General features: G+C 32.9%; 1 protein-coding gene across 1 annotated transcript in view; it reads right to left on the minus strand.

The window, feature by feature from the left end:
- Positions 1-15,373, minus strand: part of LOC102806769 (WD repeat-containing protein 89-like) — a 44,165-nt gene extending 28,792 nt beyond the window's left edge. The window contains exons 1-5 of the mRNA XM_085500062.1: positions 15,337-15,373; positions 14,276-14,430; positions 13,755-13,855; positions 5,121-5,205; positions 265-314 (exon numbers count right to left, since the gene is read on the minus strand). Coding sequence (XP_085356188.1) covers positions 265-314; positions 5,121-5,205; positions 13,755-13,855; positions 14,276-14,409 — 370 coding nt within the window. The 5' untranslated portion in view covers positions 14,410-14,430; positions 15,337-15,373. The remainder of the gene's footprint in view (positions 1-264; positions 315-5,120; positions 5,206-13,754; positions 13,856-14,275; positions 14,431-15,336) is intronic.
- Between the last annotated feature and the right edge of the window lie 536 nt (positions 15,374-15,909).

A 15,909-nucleotide genomic window follows, 5' to 3' on the forward strand; every position in this document is an offset into this window, starting at 1 on the left:
AACTGCAGCAGTCACATTTGGAAACTGCAGCAGTCACATTTGGAAACTGCAGCAGTCACATTTGGACACTGCAGCAGTCACATTTGGAAACTGCAGCAGTCACATTTGGAAACTGCAGCAGTCACATTTGGACACTGAAAGCAGTACACACATGTCCACATATTTAGTCACTTGCACATTTCAACACCTGCCATTTTTCATAGTCCTCATCACCCATCTCAATCACATGTTATAAGTAGCTTAAAGTCACATGTAAAACTATACCTGTGAAAACTTGTTGTGCTTTGCTTTTCTTTGCTCTGACATCCCAGCACCTACATGGAAAATAAGCATGACAAGAAATTGCTACAATTTGCATATATACATGTAGTTATAATCAAGGAATTTTAGACTATATGTCCAACAGTGGTAATGTGATCTATTAATAATTAGCATATTAACATGCAGATTAATTATAAAAAAAATCAATCACAATGTACAGAGAGAGTGGAACATGGATACTGGATGTTGTCTTTTAAAATCAGTTAATATGCAAATTAGCTACTTAGTATTCATATATATTATTCAGGTAATGAATTCAATTCAAATTTTTGTGAAATTATATTTGCACTATACATGACATGGGTTGAGACAACAATACATTATCTTCCACTTTATACATGTACACATACACTGAAAAAAAATCTTAGAATTCAGAAATAGATTCAAGAATTCATATTATTGAAGAAACAAAGATAGGACCAATCTATTTTATTTTAAATTATTGTTTATTTGTGAATATTTTTTTAAGTTTGGTAATCATGAAAGCCCACTGTATTTAAAGTTAAATAACGTAAAATAAGATATAAGAAATTTTTGAAAAATAGCTAAAACAACAACCAAAGCCATAGATTACATAAGATTGCGATTGACCCTACCAAGGAACAGAGCATTTCTAATAATATTATTATTCTTTAATTGAAATGACTGCACAGTAATTGAAGAGCACAAAGTTCCTGTTTTGTCATTTTAATAGGAAACAACTTCTATTATTTATTTCCACAGAAGATAATACTAATAATATCTTTGATTTTTCCATTACATTTTGTGTTGTGTCTCAATTGTGCTCTGTATAAAAGGAACAGACTTTCATACCAAGCAAGAATTCAGACATATTAGACTTCAGACATTTGTAATTTATATGTATTCTATAGTTTTTGTTGATTAAAGATTAAACAAAATGTGAACATAATAAAACAACTACATTTTTTTGATGTGTTGACTATCAACATCATATGTCAAATATTTTTTAGAGACATGTCGATGTTTTTATTACGACAAAATATCAAATTAAAATAAAAATGGTATTGTTTGTGGTATGAATAGACGTTTCTTGAAGAAACACTTTTACAATTCTGAATTTTGAAATTTTGAAATGATTTGATGATAAAAATAATAACTTGGAAAAGGTTGGTTAAGCTACATAGGAAATGTGTCATATATTAACTAGAGACGTTTGCTGTGTTTGCACATTTCAGTTTTTAACAGACTACATATGACCAGTGAAATTGTTTTTATAACATACAGTCATTAGGGCCGGGAAAAAACTATTTGACTTTTTTTTTTCATGAATTTAAAATTTAAAAAAATTCTGATAAAAGACCTTAAAAAAAAGCTTGCTCCCATTTCGGACAAATACATGTGATGAACAAACCATGATTCGTTTTTCTGGCCTATAAAAATAATTACGCTCAGCTTAAAGAAACTAAAATATGCTATTCTGATAGGGTTATTTTTATTAATTACTAACAGGAATCTTGTTATTGCATGACATAGTCCCTGTCAGTTATCAAGTTTAACACATTGCCTGTTAAAATAAATGGGGAAAAACTCATGTCAGCAGGTGATGTGATAAGGAGTTATTGCATGACAAACTTCCCATACATACTGCTGTAACCTATCTACCCACCTAACTAACCACCTACTTACTCACCCATCCACCTACCTAAACAAACACACCGAGCTACCTACCTAAACAACCCAACCAACCAACCTCCCACCCACCTAGTTGATAAAAAAGTCATTGGCACGAACAGCACATGCCGGATAGACACAAGACGCATTAAGTTCTCAAATAAAATCATTTTGATTCTGCTCACATACGTAACAGACACTGGGGAGGAGTTCAACAATAACCCTGTACTCTATATTTAAGTCACCAGCGTCTAGTTAAAAAGCAATCAAGGCGGTCCCACCCACAAAGACCTTGAACATAGAATTAAGGTGAGACGGGGTGGCTTTATTATTTGATTGGGGGAATTGTGTTTCCATAATGAATCCTATTAAGTGATATTATAAATAAAGCATGTATTACAAAGAATTCTCATGCCTTTAAGAAAAAAAAAGGGTTGTCATTTAACGTTAAGATTGTCATCAATCTGGCAGCTAATATAGTCTGTATATGACCTTGGTTACTACGGCAAACCGACAAACCGCTACAGTGATTGTCCAGGAGAGGAAACATTAATGGAGTGTGTGTTCTGCAAGTAACACTGAATACCTACACTTAATGACATATGCACTACTTATTCAAACCTAATGTTGGAATTCGCTAAAAAGATAAAGTTCACCGACTTTAATTTACAACATACAGTTAAAAAAATTGATGGTTTCCGATTCCTGATGTATTAAATGTACAGATATACGCTTCAGAATCTTTTCAATTGCAATCGATGGTTAATGGAAATGCCGCACATTTTAGTGCACTGGGTTGTTCTGTTAACAAAATACTAAATGCTTCTGGTTGAAAAGACTCCAGGGCAGCAGAAATTTAATGTATGAATTTAAGTAAAAACTATCTTCATTGTAAGCTGGAGAGTGTTAAAGTTACTGGAACACTGATAGAATGCTTGATGAAATGGGTAGATATATGATATATGGCTATACAAATGCGAGATAAATTTTAGACAGCTGATTTCATTATAGCAGTGTTTGAAAATAATATTTGCTAGTATGCTGGCACCAGTAATTCACGAGTGGGCTTGTCCAATTGTCTGGTAAAATGTTTTTATGGTCTACTTTGATAAAAATATTGACAAGCCATGCATGACACAGTTCCTGTTAGTTATCAAACTTAAAGATTTAATTTTGTTTATTAGTAAGATAATTCAAACATAAACATGTCAGAAATATGGATCCAGAAGCTGATGCTTGATTATGGTGATTTGTTAACACTGAAATGATTGACATTCAGTCATCTTGTATCTGATCGTCAAAGGAGTACTTGTCCATATTGAGAGATATATTGCTGTGGAACAGAATTAATTAAAACAAAATAGCCACTAGTCATCCTTATTGAATACATCTGTATATCTATAACATGATGTAGAATGAATATATACAATTTTAAGTCAAATAATGTCAGAGAAAACACAATTTCAGCAATTTTTGCATTTATGAGGGGAAAATATAAGGAGAATTGCTGTGACTTCCGAACACCCAAGAGAAAGTCACTGACTCCCTAATACCCCAGTAAAAGTCACTGTGACTCCCTAATACCCCAGTAAAAGTCACTGTGACTCCCTAATACCCCAGTAAAAGCAACTGTGACTCCCTAATACCCCAGTAAAACTCACCGATTCACTGCCTTAAGAATACAAAATGATATGTTCATTAGCGACATAATTTTGTGCTTTCCCTTTCCCAGTGCTTTGGTAAGTATCATGGCTTCATTCAGATTTGGTTGAAAGGAGAAATGTTTATTGCAAAATGTTGAAATTATAGCATAAATATATATATATATGCAACATATTCATTTATATTTTCAGGATTTTCAGTAAGCTGAATTATACAGATCCATGGCAACTGATTAGTATTTTGTCAAGCAATTAAACTATATATTTATTAAGGTAGCGACAGGGGAAGTGAATTAATCATTATTTTCTAATTAAGAATTAATTAGGTTACTTACCGTGTAACTATAGTAATGCATACAAAAATTATAAAAATATTCATCAAAATTAGAGAATTAAAGATATCATCATGAAACAAATCTGAGTTAGAACCACATGTAGTACCTATATATGTAATATCAAAGCAATTGGACTTGAGGTTTTTAACAAGAAGTCGAAAATATCACTTTTTACCAAAAATGACAAAAATATTCACCAAAATTAGAGAATTGAAGATATCATCATGAAATGAACAAATCTGAGAGAAGTCTACCCAAGGTACATATACACCAAGTATCAAAGCATTCAGGCATGTAGTTTTCAAGAAGAAGTCAAAAAAGTAAAACACGGACGACGGACGACAACGCCAACGGACAATCACTCATATGATAAGCTCCGCTCGACAAAGTCGACAGCAGAGCTAAAAACTAGGTTTTTTTTTACATGATCGGGCTCAGCTATATGCTACATTACATTTCTAAGACGTATAATAATATGCTTCACAAGATACTTGTAATAAAACAAGATGTCTTAATTTTATTCATCAGCATACGATTTTAGGATCACAATCACAGGCAGGAATTGAGTCAGATTTTTTTATTAAAGTGCATCGATAAAATATCTGGAATAGCCTAATACATGTATTAAAGTAGATGATAGCTGAATGACTGGAAATGACTCACCACATGGAAACATTCACGGTTGTTTACATTCTTAACTTAACCTCTAGGGTATAAAACACTCTAAATGCACATGGTCCTATCAGATTTGCGAAAATTAAATTTTTTATATCACTGTCTCTTTCAACAATAAATGTGTGATTATTTTCCTTCACTACATTGCAATCATAGGAATAGGTGACCATGAATGAACATTTTCTTGTAAACAGCTTTATTCTAGTGTGAAACTTTTCTTTTTTAGGGCTTAACAATGCAGTCAACTTTTTAACTAAGGTTACAAAGACAGCGATTAAGTTACAGCGGCTAACACAAAAATTGATTTATCATAATGCTATTATAAATATTGATATCAGAAGAAATTACAAAGTTTTTAATACCGGTAAAGTAGTAAAATTACAATTATACCTTTATAACACCCAATTATTCACGTCATTACATTAATTTTATCTACTTAAATCTTAATTATCTCCTGTGAAAAAAAAATGATATTCTCATTAGACGCTGAGCTTACCTGACTGTACCATCTCGGGATGAGGTGTAGACCAAGTTTGGGTTCCTGTGACCAAACCGAATACCTGTGAGGGTCTCAGAATGTCCTAATAGGGAAGAATACAAAAATAGATTGACGGTTATTTAAATATAGGAATCAGTTGCAAGGAAAGTAACATTGAATGAACAATGTGTTTAGATTTCACAGATTTTGTATTTAAAATGGCTGCCATTATTGTGTAAAATGGTGGGAAATACATGTACCACTGCAATCAGTAAACAATACTTTAATACAGAATACTTTGATTCACAGAATAGTGTGAAAATGCTACACATAGTTATACATATACTGATATTTTCTCAAAGAGCCTAAGGTACGTGGATAAATTTTTACTTGAAATCAGTACACTAGCCTACGTTCAGGGCAGTATATTGAACTTTCCATGGTACAAGACTTATTCATTATTCACGATAAAGCCCCCCCATAAAGAATATCAATATCGTGAATATATACAAACAGCGACAGTTATTATACCCGACAGGCACATCGACAATCGTAAGTGTATAAAATGACAAATAGGATGAAGAGAATGCAGGTTCCATCAACTTTAAAGCGTAATCTGTCTGATAATCCACATATGAATGAGAAAGAAACCTGCAGGCAAAACATTCAAAGTTTTTTCTCCTTTTTTTATCACATCTCACAGTAGTATGCATTGCACAATATGTGGGAGATGTACAGTTGAATTTTATGAAGACAATGATCCATAGGAAATGCAGTTGCTGGTTGCTAGGTAACTGCACATACACATTATACATGTACTTGGTGTCAGTTTGTTTGTTAACATGAAGTATGTAAGTCTCTTCTTAAAAGTTACAAGCATTCATGTTGTTGGAGATATCCATCCATACTTTAGCTGCACTGACAGTGCATTGAAATGTGTTGGAATGGCAGTAAAGTATGTTAATTTTTGGATTCAGAGATTGTGCATGTAGCTGTTGGGAACTACTGGAATCACAAACTAAATCGCTATGGTGACTGTTTTTCTACACTGATTTGCTGATGCGTCAATATGCCATGGAATTATCAGAATTAGTTGTGTCATGAAAAATCTCTATGCGTCTGAGACGCAGCAAGTTAGCTAAGAGGTTACATTGGCTGTTTAAATAAATCTAACGCATGATTTGAATGCTAACAAAGTACATAGAAGAAACCATACTGCCTACTGAATAAATGTCATCACCAATTTTTTTGTCTGAAATTGAATCAAGTATACATACAATATAAAGTGCCATTTCATCAATTATATTGTTTGTCCCCTTATAATGAGTCGCATGAAATATCCAACGCTTCACGAGTATCAAACTTGTGTGTCTGAGTAGAACGCTAATGGTGTTAATTTTCGACCGTAAGAATGCTGTCTATCTAGGAGAACTCAAGACCCCTTTATTCTGACAGAATGTATTACATAGCGCGTACTCTTACGAAGACAGAATAAACACTGCAGTTCTATGCACAGTACTTTATGACAGAGTGCACTCATGGGCACTCGATCAACATATGCAGCTACGAGAACTTAGGAAGATCCAGGAATGCACGCATGCCACTGCAAAGTTTTTTATTCACCAATATTTTTGAAATAAATAGGTTTGAATGTTATTTGTTATTTTTTGAGTGCAACATTGACAAGTACATGTATATATATGTGCAAAGCTACAATATTGTGGTCTACTCTTGTTTTTCAGAAATATGATTTCGTACTTTCAGGTTTACCTCGTGAAAATTTGTATTTTTTTTCAATTTTTTAATATTCAAAAGTGCAAATTTGCTTTCTAGGTACATGTAAAAATCTCTCAGACTAGATTAAAAAAAATTTAACTTGCTCTGAATATAATTCACAGTAATTAATATGGTATGTTTATTGAATATTAGAAAAATTACTGGCTGAAATACACGTGTTGAATAACACACAGGAGTTACAGATGCATCTGAGAATTAAGCTTCACAAAATTTTACGAGAAGTGTCAAAATAATATTTACACATATAAATAATGGCATTGAGAATGATTCTCTTGTTGTTGTATACCATCAGGACATGCTGCATCTGATAACAATCGAGACTGATCAGAATCATGTCTGGTATATTTACTCGCATCAGTATCATTAATCATTAGTTAAATATACCTTGCGTAAGAATCTGACAGCCCTGCAGGGCAGCAGGCTAATATCAAAAACAAGAACAGGGTAAACAAAGGATTCATGGTTGCATAGGACATTACATGTATGATGTCATTATCACACTGCATTATGGTTAGTAAAGAGGATTGGTATAAGGTAACAAAGGGGTGTCCCTAAAATCCCCACATGTATGTAATGGTTCGCATTCAGTTCTATCGTAAGAGAATGTATTGGGAGTATTTTTCAGGTCATAGTTGAATGATTTTGTTATAGTTCTTGCAGCTTAATTACTAACTTTGGTCTAAATTTATTTAATACAGCTAATTGCACCTATGTCAAAATTAATTCCATCTAACAATTACATACCATCTAACAATCACATACCAAACAAAGAACGATAGCTCTTGGTTATGGCCGGGTCACATTCCCCTGCATTAGGAGGCAGAGTACATAAACCGGAAGACGTACACTACATACACAGTAGGAAACCAGTATACAAGGAAGTTGAAAAGCATTGAAAATTACTGTTAAAAGTCACATGACATGACTTCCTCAGAGCAAGTTGACATGCATTCACACGGGGCACGGCAAACACTTTTGGGTGTTAATTAGGTATGTTCAAGACAATTAAGAGGCGACATTTACATTTACAGGCGACTGATGACGAATAGATGGTGTTATTTCTGGTCAAATAATCCCATAAGAGAAACATATTAAACAGAGTTTTTTAGTGGCTAAAATTCTACTTTCTACATTGTAGTAATGTTTTTTTTTCTTTGTTTGCCAAGACTTTCACCACACGTACGTACTGCTTAAGTTAATCCAAATGCAACATGATACATGTATTTTTTCGGTCATCATAGCAAATAAATCCATCGCAATAGTGGAAACTGAAATCAATAACCATATTGTCATTAAGTCAATAGCATAAGATTAACAGAATGGACATGAAAGAGCAATCAGAATTCTTGTCAGCGACAACACCGATAACCCAACTATTTAAAAACAACCATTAGACGAGGTTTATCGCTAAGATGCATTAGTTTCTGAGTATAAGGCAATCAATGTGCTGCTCATTAAACAAAAATGCCACATGTAGAAAGCATACTTAATGATTATTTGTGTCACTGTCTGAAAGCTTGAAGTCCGTAGAGAATTTGTGATAGGGGAGAATCATCCATCAGTGTTACTTACAGTGTTAACAAAATATCAATGAGCGATATGTTGAAACAGGTTACTGAACAAGTATGTGCCGAGTAATTTCAGACTTGTAGATTTTTTGTTCGCATTGTTATTTATACATTATATGTGCCATCAGTAGTTATACATGAAAACAAAATCGGGGGAGACATGAGTGTCCGCAACTGTCACCTCGTACAAAAACACTGAACATAGTGAAACTATTAAAACCTTGCCAGTTTTTGAAATTAAGAATTGTGTGGTGAACAATTCAATTTAATGCAGTGCATTTCCTCAACTGCATGCCCAAGAAATGCTGACATGTTCAAAAGCAAATCTTTGGTGGTTTTTTTGAAAATTAAAATGGTCAGCAGTTGATCAAAGGTGTAAAACATTTACACACAACACACTGTGAATATGTCTCTTCCTTAATGCCAACTTTGAACAAACTTGATGTACAAAATGATGTACATGTAGGTTAGATTAACATTTGCATGTACTGATGCACAGACAGAAACCCAAAACATAAGTCCCTGTTTCGACATGGACTAAATTACACGTCATTGAAAATGACATAGCCCCTGTTGGTACTTTTTCAAAGTGATCTCTTATGAGACAAATGCCAGACAAAAGTGGAACATATGGGAAAGGAACCATTTTGAATACAACCTGGGAAAAAATGATGAGCAACAAAGAGCCAATACTTGTATGTTCTATGAACATAGAAGTTTTGAATGAAGTATGTTTAATGTATACCCAAGTTCAGGTTCTGGAATGGCAGAAAGACTAAAAATCAATGAAGATCAAAGTTCAACAAAAAATAAAAATCACATGACTTCTATAAAAATCTCTGAACCATGTAATAATACTGTAGAATGACGTTTAATTTTTGCTATTTATTTCACTATTTTGATATTTTAGGCATATTCACTTAGTTTTAAATGTACTCGAGATCAGTGGTAAAACACAAAACATAGAATCTTCCGTTTCTTGGCTTTCATAAACAGTATCATCTGATCGATAACAAGATCATTTGCATATTTGATCACAAATTTAACTCACCTGAGCTGATTAAACTTCGTCAAAACAATTTTGAATGATACCGGTACTTTATATGCTATGTAGAATTCCAATAAATTTTAAATTCTCGTGTGAATTTGTAATTAGTTTTCAGTATTTTCAATGTTTCTGTCATGCGCTTCAATAGAGCTGATTTACCGCTGACATACAGGAGTTCTTTGTACATCGATCATCTCAGATATTAATGCATGCATGCGCATTTTCTTTATCATCTTTCTCTAGTTACACCTTACTGATGGTATTAGATTCTTTAATGGAGTTCTATTAAATCTATAATTAAATCATGGCACAGAGCAAACGCCTGTCAGTAACGTCATAGCGATAACTGACAATGCTTTATGTAACACATGTCAGACTCAGAAATACTGTCAGTTCTTTGAATTAGTTTCACTCAATTTCACCATTTCGTCTTTCCAGTCACACTGTATTGTTCTCGCATGAATGCATTCACTGCGCAGTGTTTTGTGTCATCATTAATAGAAATTCAAGGAAGTAATCAAAATTGTCCGATTTCAGCTTAAATAACAACATTGTAATATATATACATACATGTATTTAATAAATTACAAAAAATAAATTTAGACAAGCAGCCCACTGTACATACAGTATTGCAGTAAGACAGTCAAAATTAGCATTTTTTTACCCAAAAAGACAAAAATAATTATTAAAATTAGAGAATGGAAGGTATTGTAACTAAAATGAACAACGGTATAAAATATCAAAGCAATTGGGCTAGTTGTTTTCAAGAAGTCAAAAAATAACTATTTTTATCAAAAATATTCACTAAAATTAGAGATTTGAAGATATCATAACAAGGGAACAAATCTGAGAGAGGTCCACCCAAAGCAATTGAGCTGGTAGTTTTCAAGAAGTCAATGTTGACGCTGAAGGATTACGAACAATCAGTAACATGAATAGCTCTGCTGTTTTTCTTGAAATAATTAACACTTTCATCAAACAGAAACATATTAAATAATCTAATTATTATGCATAATCACCAAAATCATCTAAAAATTAAGTAATTAATATGCAAACTAGGTATTTATTTCAGTCTGATTTTAAACCAAAAACTAATCAGATCTGAAGATTACCTCAAAGCAAATTCTCATACTTCATGTAATATGGTAACAGCAGTCTGATGACATTATAATTTGAAAAATTAATTAAAAAGAACTTCGCAGATTTGCAAGAAAATTCATTCGTGAATAACTTACTATTATGGAAAAAAAATGTAAAGTTAAAGTGAGAGGGTCATCACCTGTGCAAAGCGGGAATCGAGTCCCAAACGACTATAATAATACATGCTAAAAACGCAAAGGCTCATGGGTAGACGCTTGTTTGTAAACAATGACCGGCTATGGCCATTTGAAGCATTCACAGGTGACGACTCCCCCACTTTAAAAGCTAATTATATCTTTTGTGGGGATTACAGTGACTGAGTCATTAGAACACTCATAGGGTGGGGTCAACTCGCACATACAGTTCTCTATATCGTTGCTCACAACAAATTTTTATTATCCCCCACTTGCCATTTGTCAATATCTCAAGTTTGTATATAGACTTTCGTCTACTGTATTTGCTCTATTAGTAGCACATTCATTTTAATAAGCGACGAAGGTTATATGTCAAACTCGATCATATTTTAATGATCCAAAATACAACATGATTTTTATGTTCTAATATGTGTGTTCTATAGATGCATTTATAATAAAGAAAATACAGTACTGCATATTCATTGTTTCTGATTTGCTCAATATTGGTATTAAAGTAGTGGTAGGTTCTGTGAAAACTTGTCATTTTTTTTTTTTAACGAACACATATATATATCGTAGTATCACAAATTTATTGTTTTTAAATACAAAGCAAATTCATAATAAAATGCACCTACATAATTGTACTTACTGGTGGTCAAAGGTCATAGTACGCATTTGAATATAAATGTGGAGTTACTACATGTACATGGCATGCATTGGAAAACGTTAAATTTCTGCGGCAAAAAAATGCTGACATCGCGAGACATTCAATGTCGTTTATGAGAACAGTTAATGTTTGACAAACTTCAGTAGTCCCTAGTGAACATATTACTGATACACAATTTCGAAAGTCTCCAAATTTACATAATTCAAATTACAGGTTGAATATAAATAGTCAAATGTCAGACAACGGGTTGAATTTACTCTAAATGTCTACAGCATTCAGAATTGTCAGAAGTTGTCTGCTGTCAAATGGTAAACGAACTGAACAACAACATTTGTAAAAATGACGTAATTGTGTGCGAACAGCTGTCTTCAGCAATTTGTATCAATTGTGGAAGGTCGCCATTGACAGCTTCATTTGGGTAGTTTTGTCTACATTTGAAAACGATTTCTTGAATTTCCACAAATTGTATGGTTTTATTTGATGCTTCACAAAAAGCAGATGAAAAAATGTTATCTCTTGCACAAAAATAGATCAAAACAGATTTTTGAGCAACTTTTGAACAATTATTTTTTCATACATACATTTCAAAAAGTTTACTTTGTACATTGTGAAAAAATCATAAATAATTAAAGATGGATTCTTTTCGTTGTCATGGGTACTTATGGTTGTCATAAACAATCCTGATGATTCATATTTATTTTTTTATGAAATACTAATTCGGCATAGACTATAGAAATAATTACCCAGACAACTTTTCTGTCAAACAAAATACAAATGTTGATAACATGATTGACCAAATTAACAAGTATGTACCGGTAACAACGATTGCCGTACATTTTTACTGCTGTTTAAACGATGTACCGGAATATCTGCTGTGAATATCTTCAGTTATTCCACATCTAACTACTATAGAAGAGAAGATGGAATAGAAGTTGCATCCATCATACGTTGAAATGCAAATGAAAAATAAAATTTAGCAACTTTCTCATAGTATTATAAGTGAGTCAGTCAATAAATGAACAAAATTGATTTCTATACCCTAATTTGACCAACAATAACAAAACAAGCCATGTATGGCTCAATCCCCACAAGTCATCAAATCAAAGTTATATGTTTTTTTATAGTAATATATAGTACGAGTACTTGTCTACATTGAGAGATATTGCTCTGGAACAGCATTAATTCAAACGAAATGGCCACCAGTCGGCCATTTTGAATCAGATCATCAAACCAATATATCTGTATATCTATGACATGATGTATAAGGCATATATATAAATATATAAAATATGAACATAATCAGCCAAATCATGTTGGAGATATGACTCTAGAACCACATTCATTAAAACAAAATGGCAACCAGTCAGCCATTTTGAATTTGACCTGAAAAACAAAGTGATCTGCATCGAGGACCAATAATATCTAATGTATGTACCAAGTTTGAACAAAATCCATCAATAAGCAGCCGAGATCCGGTTCCCGATTGTAAGAAGAAAAAAATCCATCTGTAAACAGCCGAGAAACGCATGGACACATGGAAGCAGGGACTAAAAATGAGTAAAAAGGAAAGCAGATGCCGATTCGCAAGTTGTCAAATACAATACACGTATATCTAAGCAAGAATTCTGGGTTTATGAGAACGCTTTGTTCACTGACGCTATGATGCAAACAAATGCGAGTGTTCTATTTTCGGAGTGTTATTGTGTGACAAATAAATGTAATTTGCATGGCGTTATTGACGCACCACTTGAACTACTAGGGACTGAGATTCTAATAATCCCATCTAAGCTTACCAATTCAATCATGCACATGTTACCATGGTAAAATTTGGTTTGTTACTATTTGATATTAATCCACTTTTTAAGGATAAATTAAAAAATGCTAGTAATGCTAGTTTAAGCTACATGTAGTAATGCTATTAATGCTAGTTTAAGCTAGTAATGCTAGTTTAAGCTAGTAATGCTAGTTTAAGCTAGTAATGCTAGTAATGCTAGTTTAAGCTAGTAATGCTAGTTTAAGCTAGTAATGCTATTAATGCTAGTTTAAGCTAGTAATGTATATTCTTCTTACTTTTAATGCAAAGAATATTAATGAGATTGACTCACAAAGCCCGCAATCTAAATGCCAATGTTATCAACCCCCTCCCAAAAACACAAAAAAAGCAAAAAAAAACAGCACGACTGTCACACCCCCTCACAAACACAACACATTTAAATCCTAGCACTACCAATCAAGTTCAAATCAATCTATTTCAACCCAAAGTACTGGTGATCTTATTTTGATAAAGTTGAGACTTACCTTTTAGGTGAGCTACATTTGTAAGACGATTTCTTGAATATATTTTAATAGAATTGTTGGATCCAGCTGCAGCAACAAGTGGATCACCATCAGAGTTGCAACTGTAAAAAAAGATCCAATATATTGTTTGCTTAATCTTTTGAAAATAATATGAAAGATATATTTCAGAATCAGAACTTGCAGCTACATCAATCCCTTACAATAGTTTAAACCTGGTTTGATGTAGATCCATACACATTATGTAATGACTGACCAGGGCACTTTTATTAAAAAAAAATTTATTTCGCAATAAATTAGTTATAGTTTGGGGGGGGGGGGGTGATCAATTTTTGTAAACAACAGACAATGTCAGTGATTGAAAATATCTATAAATAGCAGTACAAGTCTGACGATGTGAATTTCATTTGTAGTAAAAAAAATACAATTTACAAGAAAGAAATTTAGCATCATTTTTAGTGACAGGCGGAACAAATGCAAACAATGCATCTTGCAATTATGTAAACACTTATCCCAAGAGATACCTGAGCTGTCCGTCCAATTCAAAGATGTATGTCTCTCGGTTGTCTGAAGCAATCGGTGCTTTCTCAGCAAGCTGCAAATCAGATAATGTAGTCGTCCACTGTCTTCCAAGCGGTAATGATGATATATTTGCCATTATTAATTTACAATGCCACAACTGAAATGAAAAAAAATAATGATTTAATATTTTTTTTACTTTTGATAAAAGAAAAAGGGAAATAATACATGCAGATGAAGATGGTAAAAATCATCACATAGTGTAAAACACTTTGAAATACGTGTAGCTACATGCCTTAAAAAGCAAATTTAGCTCAAATTAAGGCCTTAAATTAACAGAATCTTAATTGAACTCAAGTGCCAACAGCTTTATCTTCAAATAGTGAAAATACAGATTAAATTAGCTAAAATAACTTGCTAGCTAAAAAGGCATGTTTTCCGGATTTTTTTTTTATGAAAATCATATTTTTTCCCAGCTGTAATATCCATCTCATGAAAAATAGATGCATTTGAAATTATCAAAACCAAGGTCGAATAGTCATGGGATTAGCTTATGGTAATGCAGAAATAAGCGATACACTTGCGCTACTCTACGCTGTCATGCAAAACCATACATACATACAACAGTACATTATAATGTGAAAATTATGTTCCTTAGTTCCTTCTCTATTACATTATATCAAAGGAACCGTAAAATGTGAAGTAGCTACTGCTGAATTCAAAACTGAAATTCCCACCAAAAAACCCACAAAATTTAGTGCAAACATTCTCCTTTGATGGAGTTAATCATAGGAGTGACGACAATGGTTTACAAGTGAGCTCATCGGGAAAATATGCAATTCAGAATCTCTGCAGCATATAACGACTTGAATCTACTAATTAAATCACGAAGATCAACATGAAGAAAAATCTTCAATATTATAAAACCAGTTTCAACTACATAATATCAGGATGAACAATGTCAAAAGTGATTGCAGGCTTTTTTTGGCACAGCTTGCTATGATACAAAAAAACTTTAAAACGATGGAAACAAAAATGTACAAAGTGAAAACATTGTGTTACGAACCGAGAGACAGCAGTGAGATGCAGAACGTTCAGTAAGAAGTCTGTGAGGAGTCTAGTCACAATCGACAATAACATAATCTTACCTCACATCTCATTGCCGATAGCGATCAAGCATTGGCAAGATGTAGCACATAAATAAACACGTTTACGCATAAATAATTCAGTTCACGATTGCCTCTTTTGACCATTCTCAGATGCAGTTACACGACATACAAAGATTTTGCTGCTAAGCTTTCATTTCAAAACAACATTTAATATGCCATTATAAGCACTGTCATTCACTTTTTTCGCAATAATAGTACTATATCGGAGTTTGCCTTCGGGGAGGAAGAGATTTCAGAGTCACGTTTTAGAAGCTTGGTGGTTTTGTATTGAATTTCAAAAAATATATGGGGTAATTTAATGAGCAAGATACGTTTAGTTCCTTCATATTAAAATAAATCAGATATAGATTTTAAAAAAAAACAAGATGAAGATAAAAATGATGGTACAGTATAAGTAAACACACCTCTTTGTTTTTAAACATTATTACTATAACTGCACATGATCAGCTTATAAAGAACTTATTATATGA

Source organism: Saccoglossus kowalevskii, chromosome 6 (assembly GCF_978046115.1).
Source record: "Saccoglossus kowalevskii chromosome 6, keSacKowa6.1, whole genome shotgun sequence".
NCBI classification, from domain to species: Eukaryota; Metazoa; Hemichordata; class Enteropneusta; family Harrimaniidae; genus Saccoglossus; species Saccoglossus kowalevskii.